The sequence below is a fragment of the Lycium barbarum genome, chromosome 5 (assembly GCF_019175385.1).
Source record: "Lycium barbarum isolate Lr01 chromosome 5, ASM1917538v2, whole genome shotgun sequence".
Taxonomy (NCBI): domain Eukaryota; kingdom Viridiplantae; phylum Streptophyta; class Magnoliopsida; order Solanales; family Solanaceae; genus Lycium; species Lycium barbarum.
The window spans coordinates 135,138,140-135,151,349 of NC_083341.1; the positions used below are offsets into that span (position 1 = coordinate 135,138,140).

At 35.8% G+C, this 13,210-nt stretch overlaps 2 protein-coding genes across 6 annotated transcripts; one reads left to right on the top strand and one right to left on the bottom strand.

The window, feature by feature from the left end:
- Positions 1–501: 501 nt before the first annotated feature.
- Positions 502–7,989, bottom strand: LOC132641720 (nicotinamide adenine dinucleotide transporter 2, mitochondrial-like). 5 transcript variants are annotated; one of them, XM_060358799.1, is made up of 10 exons: positions 7,638–7,989; positions 7,439–7,504; positions 6,845–6,940; positions 5,594–5,700; positions 4,662–4,710; positions 4,373–4,491; positions 2,698–2,792; positions 1,750–1,838; positions 1,595–1,656; positions 502–1,015 (listed from the first exon to the last, which is right to left on the bottom strand). In XM_060358799.1, exons 3-10 carry the CDS (start codon positions 6,918–6,920, stop codon positions 638–640), a joined length of 975 nt encoding a protein of 324 aa, XP_060214782.1. In that variant the 5' UTR covers positions 6,921–6,940; positions 7,439–7,504; positions 7,638–7,989; the 3' UTR covers positions 502–637. The 5 variants fall into 5 exon arrangements, with proteins under 5 accessions (XP_060214782.1, XP_060214779.1, XP_060214783.1 ...); XM_060358796.1 differs by having other exon boundaries at positions 5,594–5,740; XM_060358800.1 differs by lacking the exon at positions 7,439–7,504.
- A 412-nt stretch (positions 7,990–8,401) lies between these two features.
- Positions 8,402–12,446, top strand: LOC132641718 (LEAF RUST 10 DISEASE-RESISTANCE LOCUS RECEPTOR-LIKE PROTEIN KINASE-like 1.1). The gene is made up of 4 exons (XM_060358793.1): positions 8,402–9,557; positions 9,733–9,768; positions 10,611–10,865; positions 11,347–12,446. The coding sequence occupies exons 1-4, from the start codon at positions 8,846–8,848 to the stop codon at positions 12,312–12,314; spliced, it is 1,971 nt and encodes a 656-aa protein (XP_060214776.1). The 5' UTR covers positions 8,402–8,845; the 3' UTR covers positions 12,315–12,446.
- The last annotated feature ends 764 nt before the right edge of the window (positions 12,447–13,210 follow it).

Sequence of the window (13,210 nt, forward strand, 5' to 3'; positions counted from 1 at the left end):
GCGGTCAATGGAGTGGCAGAAACCATGAAAGACCAGCGTCTAAATTCTAGCGGACGCGAAAACTCACCAATTGATTTCTTTTTGATAAGGTTTGGTTAACATAGTTACATAATACTATACCTAGTGAATAGAATTACCTAATACATGTATTGGTAGGAAGTATCAGGTAATGCCCTATTGTAAGGACTTTTCGTGTTCGTTTTCTCATTAATGATTTGGAAAAAAATGGCTGTCAAGAAAGTTAATGAGATGGGATTTCAAACTATGACTGATTCTTTCTCCACCAAGAATTGACCGGCAATAAATTGTCTGCAGACAAAACTCCTTTACTAGAAATTGCATCAAAGAATGGGTCAATAATCAAGATTTAGCCAATGACTTCAGAAGGCAAAAAAAAAAAAAAAGGGCCACAGTTTTGTAGCCTTTACCAGTCACCACTATTTTTCTACAAAGAGAAAGATGCAGTAGAACAAATAATCAAAGATGTTGAAGAATCCAGACTTATCGGAAAACTATTCGTGTCCTTCTTTATTAGATCCAGAATAGTAAGCTACAAAAGGAAAATTTGTGCAACAGCAAACACTTGTTGCAAATTGCCTCCGCGACCGAAAAAAAAAAAAAAAAAACACATCTCTAATCAATGTCTAGCAGTTAGATTATCAGAATTACTCGATGGAATTAAAGGAGTTCTCTTATTCGATGTGCTTTCTGGTTGTTGTAAATTTTCGTCATTGTCTCCATGTTCTCCGGCTACCTTATGGGATTCACATCTAGGATTTGGTTTTGAACGCTCCTCTGGAAGTATAACTTGCTCAAATATTCTGTGGATCATTTCATAACTTGTAAATGTAATAACAGCAGAGGGAGTCGTCCGTAGAAGATTGGTTCCACAACCCCGGTAGAATCCAGTCAGATGTTCCTGTTTGAACATCTTTTTTACACAATCAACAACCCCATTATATGCTTTCTCTGAGTTTCTTACTTGCCCTTGTTCTTGTAATTTAGAACGCACGACCTGGTCAAGAACGATAGATTAATAGGTAGGACATAGAGTGCCATGAAAGAAACCAAAAGCTGAATACATCGATGGCCCCTTAAACATGTCAGAAGATTTGATATAGGCACTCTAATTATGGCTTGTTCTAATTGAGCACCTAAACCCATGATAACACTTTCAATTCAAATTTTCGAGAAACTTTCGCGCATGTTCTCATGCGTCTATTAGATAGTTAAGTTAACCACATATCTCCTTTAACTATACACGGAACAGACCTAAGGTTTTACGGCTTACAGAAGCTAATGCGTATAATTAAATAAGGTGACGTATTCTAAGTGGTTAACTTCTCTACGTAATGAGCACTTGAGAATACACACAAGTTTTTCTAGAATTTGAACCGAAGTGTCTAATAGAAACACTTTATCATGTGTTCAGGTGCTTAATTAAAAGAAATAATAGTTCGAGTGACTAAATGAAGTGTCTAAATGAAATTTACTGACAAGTTTAATAGGCTGCCCATGCACAAGCCAACCAATAAAAATCTTGGGTTCATTTTCTTCTTATCTCATGGGGATAAGTCATTATAGAGGCAATTACTTTCGCAGTCGAAGAGGCAATTGCAACTTCACCAGGATTCAATTCATTGGTATGCTTATTGGCTGGCGGTTCAACAAAGTCATCACGTGATCAATCAGATAAGAGACAAATGGGTGATAAACTTCCACAATTGATTAAAGAAAACAGCTTCTCACGCCTTTTTGCTAAGTATGATTTCAGCTTTTCATATGGTGGAAATTGGATAGCAACATGACTTATCCCAGCCAAAGACGGCAAGAGGCCACTGCAACCCCAAGGAAACAGAAATATCAAACACAAAATAACAAGCCAGATATATGAAACATTAGAGAAAATGACGAAATGGACCTTTATGTTTGGAGATAGGTTCAAAATAGTCCCTTAAGTATACACTTGACAGTTGTTGTCCTTTAAGTTCCAAAAATTAAACACTTTTAGTCTCCGCCAAATTGTTACTGAACTCTGTCCGTTATATCTGACGGAAACTATGAAAAGAAAAGATTTAATTATAAACACCAAGAAGGTCCCATCAAATCCTAAAATATGCAACAAAATATTACACTAGACACGAAAAAGATATAAACAACAACATACCCAGTGACTAAAAAGATTTTTAAAAAAAGCATAAATTACACCTCAAACAGTTGCACCAGACTCTAGAAATATATTAAAAAAAAAAAAAAAAAAACAGAAACTACAAAAACTGTACCTCTAAATGTGAGTTTTCGCTAAAAAAAATTTCAAAGTTCCCGTAAAACTAAGATAGAGTTCGGTAAATATTTGACGAGGCTAAAAGTGTTGAAATTTTGACAAACTTAAAGGACCAAAACTGTTAACTGAATATTTAAGGGACATTTTTGAACCTTCAAATATAAGGGACCATTTTTGTCATTGCCAACCTCAAGGTGATGAAAATGGTTATTGCCTTTTTTTTTTTTTTTTTTTTTTTTTTTGTGGTTGTCGTTGGATAAGGGTAATTGCTTATTATCTTATGAAGATGTTTTCCATCTTAGCATAGCTGGCTGAAAGAGGATATGGAACTGAAGCCTCTCTACCAAGGACGAAAAGTTGAAAACACATAAGTAAACAGTTTGTATATGACTATTCTTCATTATATAACTAACCTGTACCATCCGCGGATCCCTTCTTCATGTGCTATTCGTATTAAAGCAGAGAATACACCTTTATATGGAACTACACCCACCCTCATTCCCTGTGTCTAAAGAATGAGGAAAAAGAAAATATCAGGAACGAGATACAGAAGCAAATGCAAGTAGTTATTTAATGCAGGTTGTTATTCCAATACTAATTAAAGGAAACCCTAACAATAAACTCAATGGTATTAGAAACTTGTGCTTTAGCCTATGTTATAGGAGCTCTTAGCACATTTGTATTGAACTAGGATGACAACTGCATCGGCACCTTGTGCAGATCCTTAAAGTAGCTGCTATTACAATTATGCTTCATGTGGCTCCATTTAAGTACGTAATTTTATATATTAAAAAAAAAAAGTTTCTCTAGCAGGCAGTAGAAATTGTCAAAAAATTTTACTGTCATATAAATCTCTCTCAAGACTAAAAGAAGCTAAGTTAATCTCAACTAATTGGTAGAATATAGATCTTTTTCTTCCATATGTTCTATTTTTAACTAGATTTTCATGCAGTGGCGAAATTAGGAATTTAACAAAGAGATTCAAAAAAATGTAAAATGTCACATCTAGTATTTTGAACCATTTTTGCCTCTACACTAAAAGTTCTTTTTTTATTTCAAGTGGATTCAAAAAAAATTATATACACAAAAAGAATTTGCTCTACGTCTCTACTCATGCCAACCTTTCTACTACCATGCATCAGTTGCAGAGGGCTTGAGGCATCTATCAGGTTTCTAAATTATGTGGAATCTGTTCTCTATGAGAATTTTGAAGTCTAAATGTATCTTCCACTAAAGCTTGTTATCTGTTCAGGTATCATCCACATGATAGAAAAGTGGACATGCTACATGTCCATATGAGAAACTTCTTTTTAGTATGCGGAAGGAGCAAGAAACCAGAGGAATTTTTCTTTCACTCACTATAAGAATTCTCTCCCCCATTTATATGGATAGGGCAGCATAGTAATAATTATATTAACAGGCTTAGATAAAGACTGAAAATACTCTGATACTCCAATCCTAGCGAAGGCAAAAAACACTAGGTGATTTCTTTTCATCCATCTAAGTCTTGGTTGGCAGAGTTATCCGGTACATGTGCAGGTGGGAGGTAGCAGGTAACCGGCGAAATAGTCAAGGTGCTCACAAGCTGACCCGGAAACCACCAAAAAAAAAAATTGATACTCCACATTTGAGCCCCCACAAGGAATAAAATTGCATTTCACCTATTCCAATCCTTCTCTATGATGATAGTTGATGAAGGAAAGCATACTTGGATGATATTAGTACAGTGACGAAGACTACAGTAACTAGAGCAGGACAAAGAAATATATGAATTTATTTTTATTATAACAAAGAAATATATGAAAATGAAAGGGCATGGATCATGGCTCCCTACAAACAGCACCAATTTCCCAAATTGAAGGGAATCCAACTTAATCAAATATTCAAATTGGTAGTTTACAATATTCTGTGCACTTACGCACTTTAAGGCACAATAAGTGTGCACAGAGTGTTCTAGACTCCACTATTTTCGCTTATGGATCCTGGCCGAAGCAATACTTGGAACAAGGAGCATCAAACTATAGAAAGGAAATTCGAACTTGTTTCAAGAATAAATCAACGGTAACTATATGAGAACACAAAACCTACTTGGAGCCGGGTCTTAACAACCCACAATGGATTTGTCGTAATGGATGTTGCGGCCCCCGCTCCTGCAGCAGCAATCATGTTTGCACCAATAGTAAGCTGCCCACAGCTATCCACAGCATCTACCACACAAGAAAATTCTTTTGGTGAAGATAAGTGCTAAGTTTCCTATTGTGATCATAGAAACTTCCAAATACTAAAGGATTAAATAATATGATGCCATTCGAACAAACATATAAAAAAGAAGTGACGAAAGCTAATAGCACAAATAACCAATGGAGTAAAAGTTTACCATGCGAATGCAACAAATCCTTTAGATGCCCATAAACTGTAAAGTATACCTGCAGAAGATGAATGTTTTCTCTCAAACTGGTTTCTTATGTGGAAATTTCAGCAAAAAGGTGAATGGATTCAGCATGTATAGAAACTATATGCCAACATCAAGTCAGTTGTAAACAAAGCCAATAAGATTGCAGAGGTAAGGTGGCAAAATTAGCCCATAAAAAAATGACCCGCCCTAACGCGCTCAAGTTTGGGCCGGTCACTGACCCTCCCAATTATTAGTTCAGCCCATTTATTTATTTTTATTTTTTGAATAGGTAGCTCAGCTCATTTTAGACCAACCCGTTTCAGCTCATCTGAAAATTGGGCTAATATGTAGCCCAAATTGACCCATGAGAAACCTTGTCAAAATATTTTCAAAAAGACATTGTTTTTATTTGATATGTTATATATAGCCATAATAAAAATAAAAGTATTACTAAGTACTTATAAAAACAAACAAAGAAATTACAACTTAGTAAGAATTGGGCGGGTGACCAGCTTTTTAGCACATGTTATCCCAACTCATTTCAGCCCATTTTAACCCGCCCAAAATCCAGCCCAATCCACCCATTTGACACCCTCAAGTCCTGCCCCTCGCCCCAAGCCCTCTCCAGAAAAAGCCTTATTCATTTTGATTCTTCATCAGCAATAACAGCAGGTATGTGGTGGTGTGGAAGGAAGGCCTAATCATTGCAATATCATAATAACAAAGGAATTCTATTCCATAAGAGACCAAAGAGAAAGTTTGAATATTTCATTCAATTTGGAAGAACAACTGTCAATGTTGGTGAAAGGGCTCGATAAATTGGAGGAAGGCCTAATCATTGATGATTCATTTCATTTAATGAACTTCAACTAATTGCAACCACAGAAAAAGGAATTGAACAAGACAATGCTTACCGCCCAGTTTGGAAGAAGTGCTGTTAATGTTGGTGAAAGGCCTCGATAAAGTCCCCTGAAACCTTCAGTTCTTAATATATTCTGTAAGCTTGTGACAATGACACTACCTGTTTGTTGCCAAAAGATTTTAAGGAAAAATAAGTGGGCCTGCAATATGGAATTGGATTTTTCTTAAAACAATTTATTTACCCCAAAAGGAAAAGATGAAAGACCAATTATCACCTCTTCAAATTAACACTTGTCTAAATTAAGAAGACAACAGAATTCTTGCACATAACCTAGCCGCAGAAACCTTCATGAAAAAGTTGACAGCACTTCTCCTCTAAAACTCACCGAATTATATTCGCTGTCAAACGCAATTTCCCAAGAGATTCTATATGTGAAAGTCCATTTGGGAAATGACTCCATCAAATGTGGAAAAAAGAAAGCCAAGGAAAAACACCGAAAGCAACACACTGGACATCCCAGTAGGAGAAAATTGGAAATGGGACGAGACAACGGCCCAATGGGTTAGCCTATATGAGCTGAAAAGCTGAAGAAACAGGAAGACAGATAAAAAACACGACAAAATAGCTCTTCATGCACTAAGAATGCAGTATTGTGAAAAAATGAAATCATAAGCATCCAAGAGAAAAGAAAGTTAATTATTTTTGGCTATTTTGGAGCTCAAAAGAAATCCTACCCGTGCATATGGTGGACTGCGGACATATGTTTCCATTGTAACACCTTTTATCTGCAATAGACTAGGACTAGAAGAACTTTGAATCCATCGTCCTGTGTTAAAATCAGGGTAAAAGTTGTCTCTAAATTTTGACAATTTGTGTTAAATCCAAGTTAACTAGGAATGAGGAGCAGGATCAGAAACGGTATATCTTTACAAATGAGGAAAGCTCAGGTCTTTTGCAGTTCACTGGATCAGTCAACCATTGATAATTGGCAATCCACTTTTAAGATATGTTGATCTGAGTGATCTTTTGCTCAGACAAAAGGGCAAACAGGAGTTCCGAGATACATAATTCTAAATGGTTGTTAAGCTATGAATAAGAAGTTTTCTTACCTGCTATATATAAGACATCGTGGATGTGTAGGGAACTACAGATCTACAGATCATTATTAGAGCTATGAAATAATTCAATTCGAAGATCACATTAATCCTAAATATATCATTTTGCATTGTTCACTTAGAAGCACTTCGGCGCAGGGTATCAATTCTCATCATTTCTAATGAAAGAGACGACGATGAGCACAAACCTTGACGACCAGATTGAGAAACCTGAGGCAGACCATATACTTGCAGTCTTGTCTTAATAACATCCAATGGACACATAAATGTAGCAGCAATAGCACCTAAAAAAACAACCCAAACATACAAAAGCAAACATTTTTACAATACCCAATTAACTCAAAATCACATTCACTTAACTCAAATAACTCAAAGATCAAAAAAGCAACATAACAAAATAAATCTCTTACTCCTTCCATCCCAATTTATGTGGCTTCAATTTGACTAATCATTGAAGCTAAATTGAATTTGATCAACTCAAAATTTAAAAATTAAAAACTATACATACAGCACAAAAGTTGTAATTTTCTCATGGAAATCTAATAAAAAAACATACATTTTAAAATGTTGGTCAAACTTTACATAGTTCGAATCTCGAAAAACTACAAGTGTACCATAAATTGGGACATAGGAAAACAACCCAAACATACAAAAGCAAACATTTTTACACCCCCTATTAACTCAACATCACATCCAATTAGCTCAAAAAACAACACAACCAAATAAATTTCTTATCTCTTATAATAAACAAATTAATTTCAAAAAAAAAAAAAAAAAGATACCTGCAGAGGCACCAGCACCGGCATCACAAATTTGCCCCTCGATTTTTTATTATGATTTAAAATTACCTTCAAATTGGAGATTCATTAAGGATCAAGGTCAAAATGAGATATTCTCCTAATTTTTTTTTCACCCCTCCCCCCGGAGCTCCCTTGCTAACTCGAACTTGCAACATTCGGGTTGAAAGTGGAGGGCGCTTACCATCTGAGCAACCCTCTTGTCTGGTATTCTCCTAATTGACTGGTAACTTATCCCATATTGTGGCTCTAACCAATCGTTGACCTGCCAAAAAGAAGATAAAAACAAAAAGAATATTCCATCTCTATATTCAATTTTTTATTGAACAGAGATTTTTTTTTTTTTTAAATCTTTGCCTCTTTAATTAATGGTTTAGTCTAAGGAGATGACATTCAAAGAAGTTTGCTCTCAAAGTACAGTACAACTTAATATTCTCAAAGAAAATACATTAAAATAAAATTAGCTGTCACCACTTGTTGTCAGAAAAATACAATGGAGTAGACACCCTGCATAGACAGACTCATTCAAAATACTTTCTAGATTGATTAAATAGATAGTTAATTTTTAAAAGTAAAATCATTATTGGAGTCTTTTAATTCGGCTAATCTGCAGTCAATGAAGTTGGTAAGCAAAATACTCTTCATTTTTATATTTGCACTTGCAGCATTAAAGGTCCCCACTTGTTTGTCTTTTATATTAGTTGTTATATTGTTTTATAATCTTTAATGCTTGATTCTTGTATTATTGGTACAAGATAAGAAAGTCAAGAAAAAGACACAAATGGTCCCTTACATTTGGGGGCAGGTTCAAGGTAGTCCCTTGAATATCTTCCAAGCAGCTCTAGTCCTTTAAGTTTGTCAAAAGCAAACATTTTTGGTCTCCTTCAAATGTTTAACAAACTCTGCCTGTTAGGTTTTACAAGAATTGTGGGAAAAAACAAAGACTTAATGGGAACTCACATTGGGAGTGCCATTATGTTGTTTATTTTCTTGTATCTTTGATGTCTGGAGTAGTTATTTAAATGCAATTTTTGGTGCTTGATGCAGTTTATAGTCTTACAATTTTTGGGATTTGACGGAATTTTCCTGATGTTTCTCGTTAAATCTTTTTTCGCAGTTCCCATTACATCTAATAGGCAGAATTTGTTAAATATCGGAAAGTGGTGAACTTAAAGGACAAAAACTGCTCAGAAGATATCTTTAAGGGACTACTTTTGAACCTACCTTCAAACTTAAGGGACCATTTTTGTCATTTCTCAAAGAAAGTCCAAACTCGAGTATAAGAGAGATTCTGAGTGAGCAAGAGAACATTTTGGGCAATACTCATATTTTGTCTATAATAACTTTTCTATTTATGTATGTGAACTTGTTGAAGTTTTTAGAGTTAGACTAATGGCTGCAGCCTGTTTTTCTGTTATGTTCTTTATGTTTCATATGCTTATCTTCAACTTAGTTAAAGCTGACAGTAAATCTTGTCCAAAAGAGTTCAATTGTGGAAGACTTGGTAACATGAGTTATCCTTTTTCAGAATTCAAGAAACCTCATTGTGGATTATCCAAGATTGATTGTAACAACACTTTTCAACATCCAAAAGTTGTGCTTGAGGGAGTGTCTTATAATGCTTACAAAAAGTGGCTGTGGGTTAATGGTATCGATCTTTCGGACTCGATTCTTGAAGGTTATTTGGCTAACAGAAGTTGCAAATCCTTTGAAAGGAACTTATCTTTTCCCAATACTCCTTCTGTTTCATTTGGAGTTTACAACAATATCACTTTGTTTAAGTGCATGAATGTTAGTGAAGAGATAGGTGATTATTTTCGACGTTATGAGAACTACTCGAATTGTGATGGCTTTAGCATATACTATCATAAACCAAGAACAGATGGAAGACATAGTATTCCAGCTGATCTTTCTGCAAATTGCTCGATTATACGATTGCCTTTGAAGTTTCTTTCACCTTCAGAGCCAGTTCCTACTGATTTGTTTGACCTGTTAACTTCTAATTTTACATTGGATTGGGAAGTCACCAAAGATTGTTCTAAGTGTATGTATAGAGAAGGACAATGCCAAAGTGACGGTAAAAATGATTTCTTTTGCTCTAAAGGTATTGCATATGTGATACTTGTCAGTTGTCTGTTTAGATCTTATTTTGATTTTGGAAGGATTTGAATGTCGTTATTTGGTACCTTTCAAGATGTTTGATATGTTAATGTGAATGAATGTGTGTTTCTTTTAGTCTTATTGTGACTAACTGAACTATCATTTGTGTGTTCTTGCAGCAGCAAAAAGAAATTTGGGACTGATTCTAGGCACAGGTACTTGTCTATAATCAATGCTCCCGCCATCCCAATTTATGTGTCATACGCTTCTCTTTGGTTGTCATGCTTCCTTATTTAGAAACAATTTAATGAGATGAATAGCCAATCAAATATTTATATATGACTTGTTTAAAACTACGTTACTCGGACTCTTAAAAAAATGTCGAGGGATGTGTGTAGGATCATCCAAAAGTAGTGCATTTATGGAGGATTGGACATGGGTGCGCAACGTTTTTGGAGAATCCATGCAACATAGGTTTTAGACCACAAGTTTCAAAAGTTTTTCTTCTTAAATTCCCTGCTCAGTCAAACAGCACCACATAAATCGGGATGGGGGGAGTAACTTCCATCTGTAACTAGAACAACAACAACATACCCAGTGTAATCCCACAAGTGGGGTCTGGGGAGGGTAGGTACACAGACCTTACCCCTACCTTTGTGGGGTAGAGAGCCTATTTCCGATAGATCCATCAAACAACGCCACATAAATTGGGACGGGACGAGTAACTCCTATCTGTTATTATTAGAACAACAACAACAACATACCCAGTGTAATCCCACAAGTGGGGTCTGCCCCGGGGGTATGGGGAGGGTAGGTACGCAGACCTTACCTATCTTTGTGGCGTAGAGAGGTTATTTCCGATAGACCCTCGGCTCAAGTAAAACAGAAACAATCATCAAAAAAAACTAAAAAGAGACCGTAACTAGACTTGCAAAAAAAATTCCTATTGTTTTGCTCAAACATAGAATGCTTTTATGTGTTAAAGGGGAAATTATACATCCAATTCAATACTACAATGGCAAAATGTAACTTGTTTAATCTCTCATATTCCCTGCAGTGCTTGGTGGGTTATTTTTTATCATAGCAATCAGCATAGTGATCAATATAATCTGCTGTTGCAAGAAGGGTAATAGAAGTTTTTCGAATGTTCTTCCGAAAACCACTCCTTCAGATCCCTCAACACAAAGCTACGAGTTAGACAGTGAGTTCTTTGGCGTTCCCGTCTTCTCTTATGCTGAACTTCAACAAGCTACCATGAATTTTGATTCCTCCAGAGAACTAGGGGATGGAGGATACGGAAGAGTGTACTATGGTAAGAAACTTTGGAGAAGCAATCATTTTCTTTAAAAAAAAAATGAAGCAATCATCTATTTGATAATGCGGGTATCGAGCAAAATTACGTGATATAGCGACTTAAGCCCACTTATTGCCCCTTAGCAATACTTTAGATTATTACAAAAAAAATACATGGATTTTTCATTTTATAGCAGATTTTTACTGTATGTATGTATATATACATGTGTCCATATGTATGTACGACGGCTAGTGCGTGTATGTGTATATGCATGCATGTATAATTGCTAGAGTATATATGATATGATCTGGAAAAAAAAAATTGTTGCCATATTTTGAAAACTCAATAATACCGCCATAATTTGTTATTAGGGGCTTAAATAGTGTTATTTATGAAAATTCATCAGTCCTCTTTCTTTTTTTTTTTTTTTTTTTTTTTTTTTTTTTTTTTTTTTTTTTTTGTCTTTGTTGATTTTAGTTCTTGTATGCTACGAAACTAGGGAAACTTCAGGATGGAAGAGAAGTTGCTGTAAAACGCCTCTACGACCACAATGCTAGGAGAAAGGAGCAGTTTGTAACTGAGATTGAAATTCTTACAAGGCTAAGGCACAAAAATCTTGTCACTCTTTATGGTTGCACGTCTAAACTTAGCGATCAACTCCTACTTGTTTACGAGTATGTCCCTAATGGAACAATTGCTGATCATTTGCACGGTCATAAGGTGAATGATTGCTTACTCACGTGGCCTATCCGCATGAAAATTGCTATTGAAGCAGCTAGTGCTCTGGCTTATCTGCATGCTTCTGATATAATCCACCGCGATGTGAAGAGTAACAACATACTACTTGACCAAAACTTCTGTGTCAAAGTGGGAGATTTTGGACTTTCAAGACCTCATCCGACTGATATTTCACACATATCGACTGCACCTCAGGGTACCCCTGGATACGTCGATCCAAAGTACCGTGAATGTTACCAGCTTACCGATAAAAGTGATGTTTATAGCTTTGGGGTAGTTCTTGTTGAGTTAATATCGTCCATGCCTGCAGTGGATTTCAGTAGACACAACGAAGAGATTAATTTGTCTAACTATGCAATTAACAGGATTTTAAGGTGTGCATTCAAAGAGTTGATAGACCCGACTCTTGGTTTTCAGTCAGATGCAGAAGTGAGGAGGATGACTACTTCAGTAGCCGAGCTATCGTTTCGATGCTTGCAATTTGACAAGGACATGAGGCCTACTATGGTTGAAGTACTAGAAACATTGGAAGAGATTCAAAATGGTGCGTTTAAAGATGATAAGAAAATGGAGGGTAATGGAAACACTAAAGAGAGCCTTCAAGTCCCTCTTTCACCTGAATCAGAAGTAGATGTATTATTGAAGAAACTCAACAAGTTTCCAACTTCACCAAATTCTGTAACTCAAGCGTGGATTAGTGGCTCAAGTATAAGTACCACTGGTACATGAGATTCATATGCTTTTTTTTTTTTTCTTTTGGTTTCCTAGTTCATGTAGATAAGCAGAAATACACAGAAAATTGAGCAAAGCCATAACATTAACTGACTATTATTGGGTACTTGTTTCATGCTGACTTCGTTCTGATTGTTGCCTCTGAGTCTCTTGCTCGTATTAAGCCCAGCCTTAGTATAAGTTGGTAGCGGCACTGGATGAACGGTCTATCCGTCCTTAAATGGTATAACCAACCATTCTAGAGGAACAATTGGTTTAGTAATTTCTAGCCTTCATCTATCTGGTGTCTCATCCATTTTAGAAGGGACCCGGAAATTTAGAGGTGGGAGTCAGGATTTTCAGTTTATGGGTTATGAATTCTAATCAACTTACTCAGTTCTAGATAAATTATTTATACATATTAAGTGAATTTTAACACAGATACAGTATTTGAGCCAAAGCTATTTGATTCTGCTGAACCCGTAAGTCGAACTGTAGCTCCGCCCCTGCCTCGAATGACTATGCACATATCACCTCTATTTGTGTGGTCTGTTTAGTGACAGCATTCCACATATTGCCTGTCAAAATATTTCCTATTCTGAACAGCTCATTCAAAAAGATCCATAGAGTCCATTTCTTTATGAATGGCATGAATAGATAGGTCTGATGCAGTTCTTGAAAATGAGACACACCCAATGCAATTCTAGAGTATACTTGGTAAGGATTATTTGATCAATGCAATAGAAAAGATGAGTGATTGGATGAAGTTCCTAGAGGGTAAATTTGCACTAAACATATTAGTTGGCGGAGCCAGAATTTTCAAAATATAAAAAAGTAAACACATCAAGAAGTCACGGGGCTTTAACATCTACTATAACATCCATAAAAAAAGAAATTGACCTCATAGACATGGT

Coding starts and splice junctions, on each gene's coding strand:
- LOC132641720 (XM_060358796.1), bottom strand. Junction 5,741..6,844: donor TTCTCAATCTGGTCGTCAAG/GTTTGTGCTCAT, acceptor TCCATATTGCAG/GCCCACTTATTTTTCCTTAA. Junction 4,492..4,661: donor GGATTTGTTGCATTCGCATG/GTAAACTTTTAC, acceptor CTTGTGTGGTAG/ATGCTGTGGATAGCTGTGGG.
- LOC132641718 (XM_060358793.1), top strand. CDS start 8,846: ATGGCTGCAGCCTGTTTTTCTGTTATGTTCTTTATGTTTCATATGCTT. Junction 9,769..10,610: donor GGGACTGATTCTAGGCACAG/GTACTTGTCTAT, acceptor TATTCCCTGCAG/TGCTTGGTGGGTTATTTTTT. Junction 10,866..11,346: donor ATACGGAAGAGTGTACTATG/GTAAGAAACTTT, acceptor CTACGAAACTAG/GGAAACTTCAGGATGGAAGA.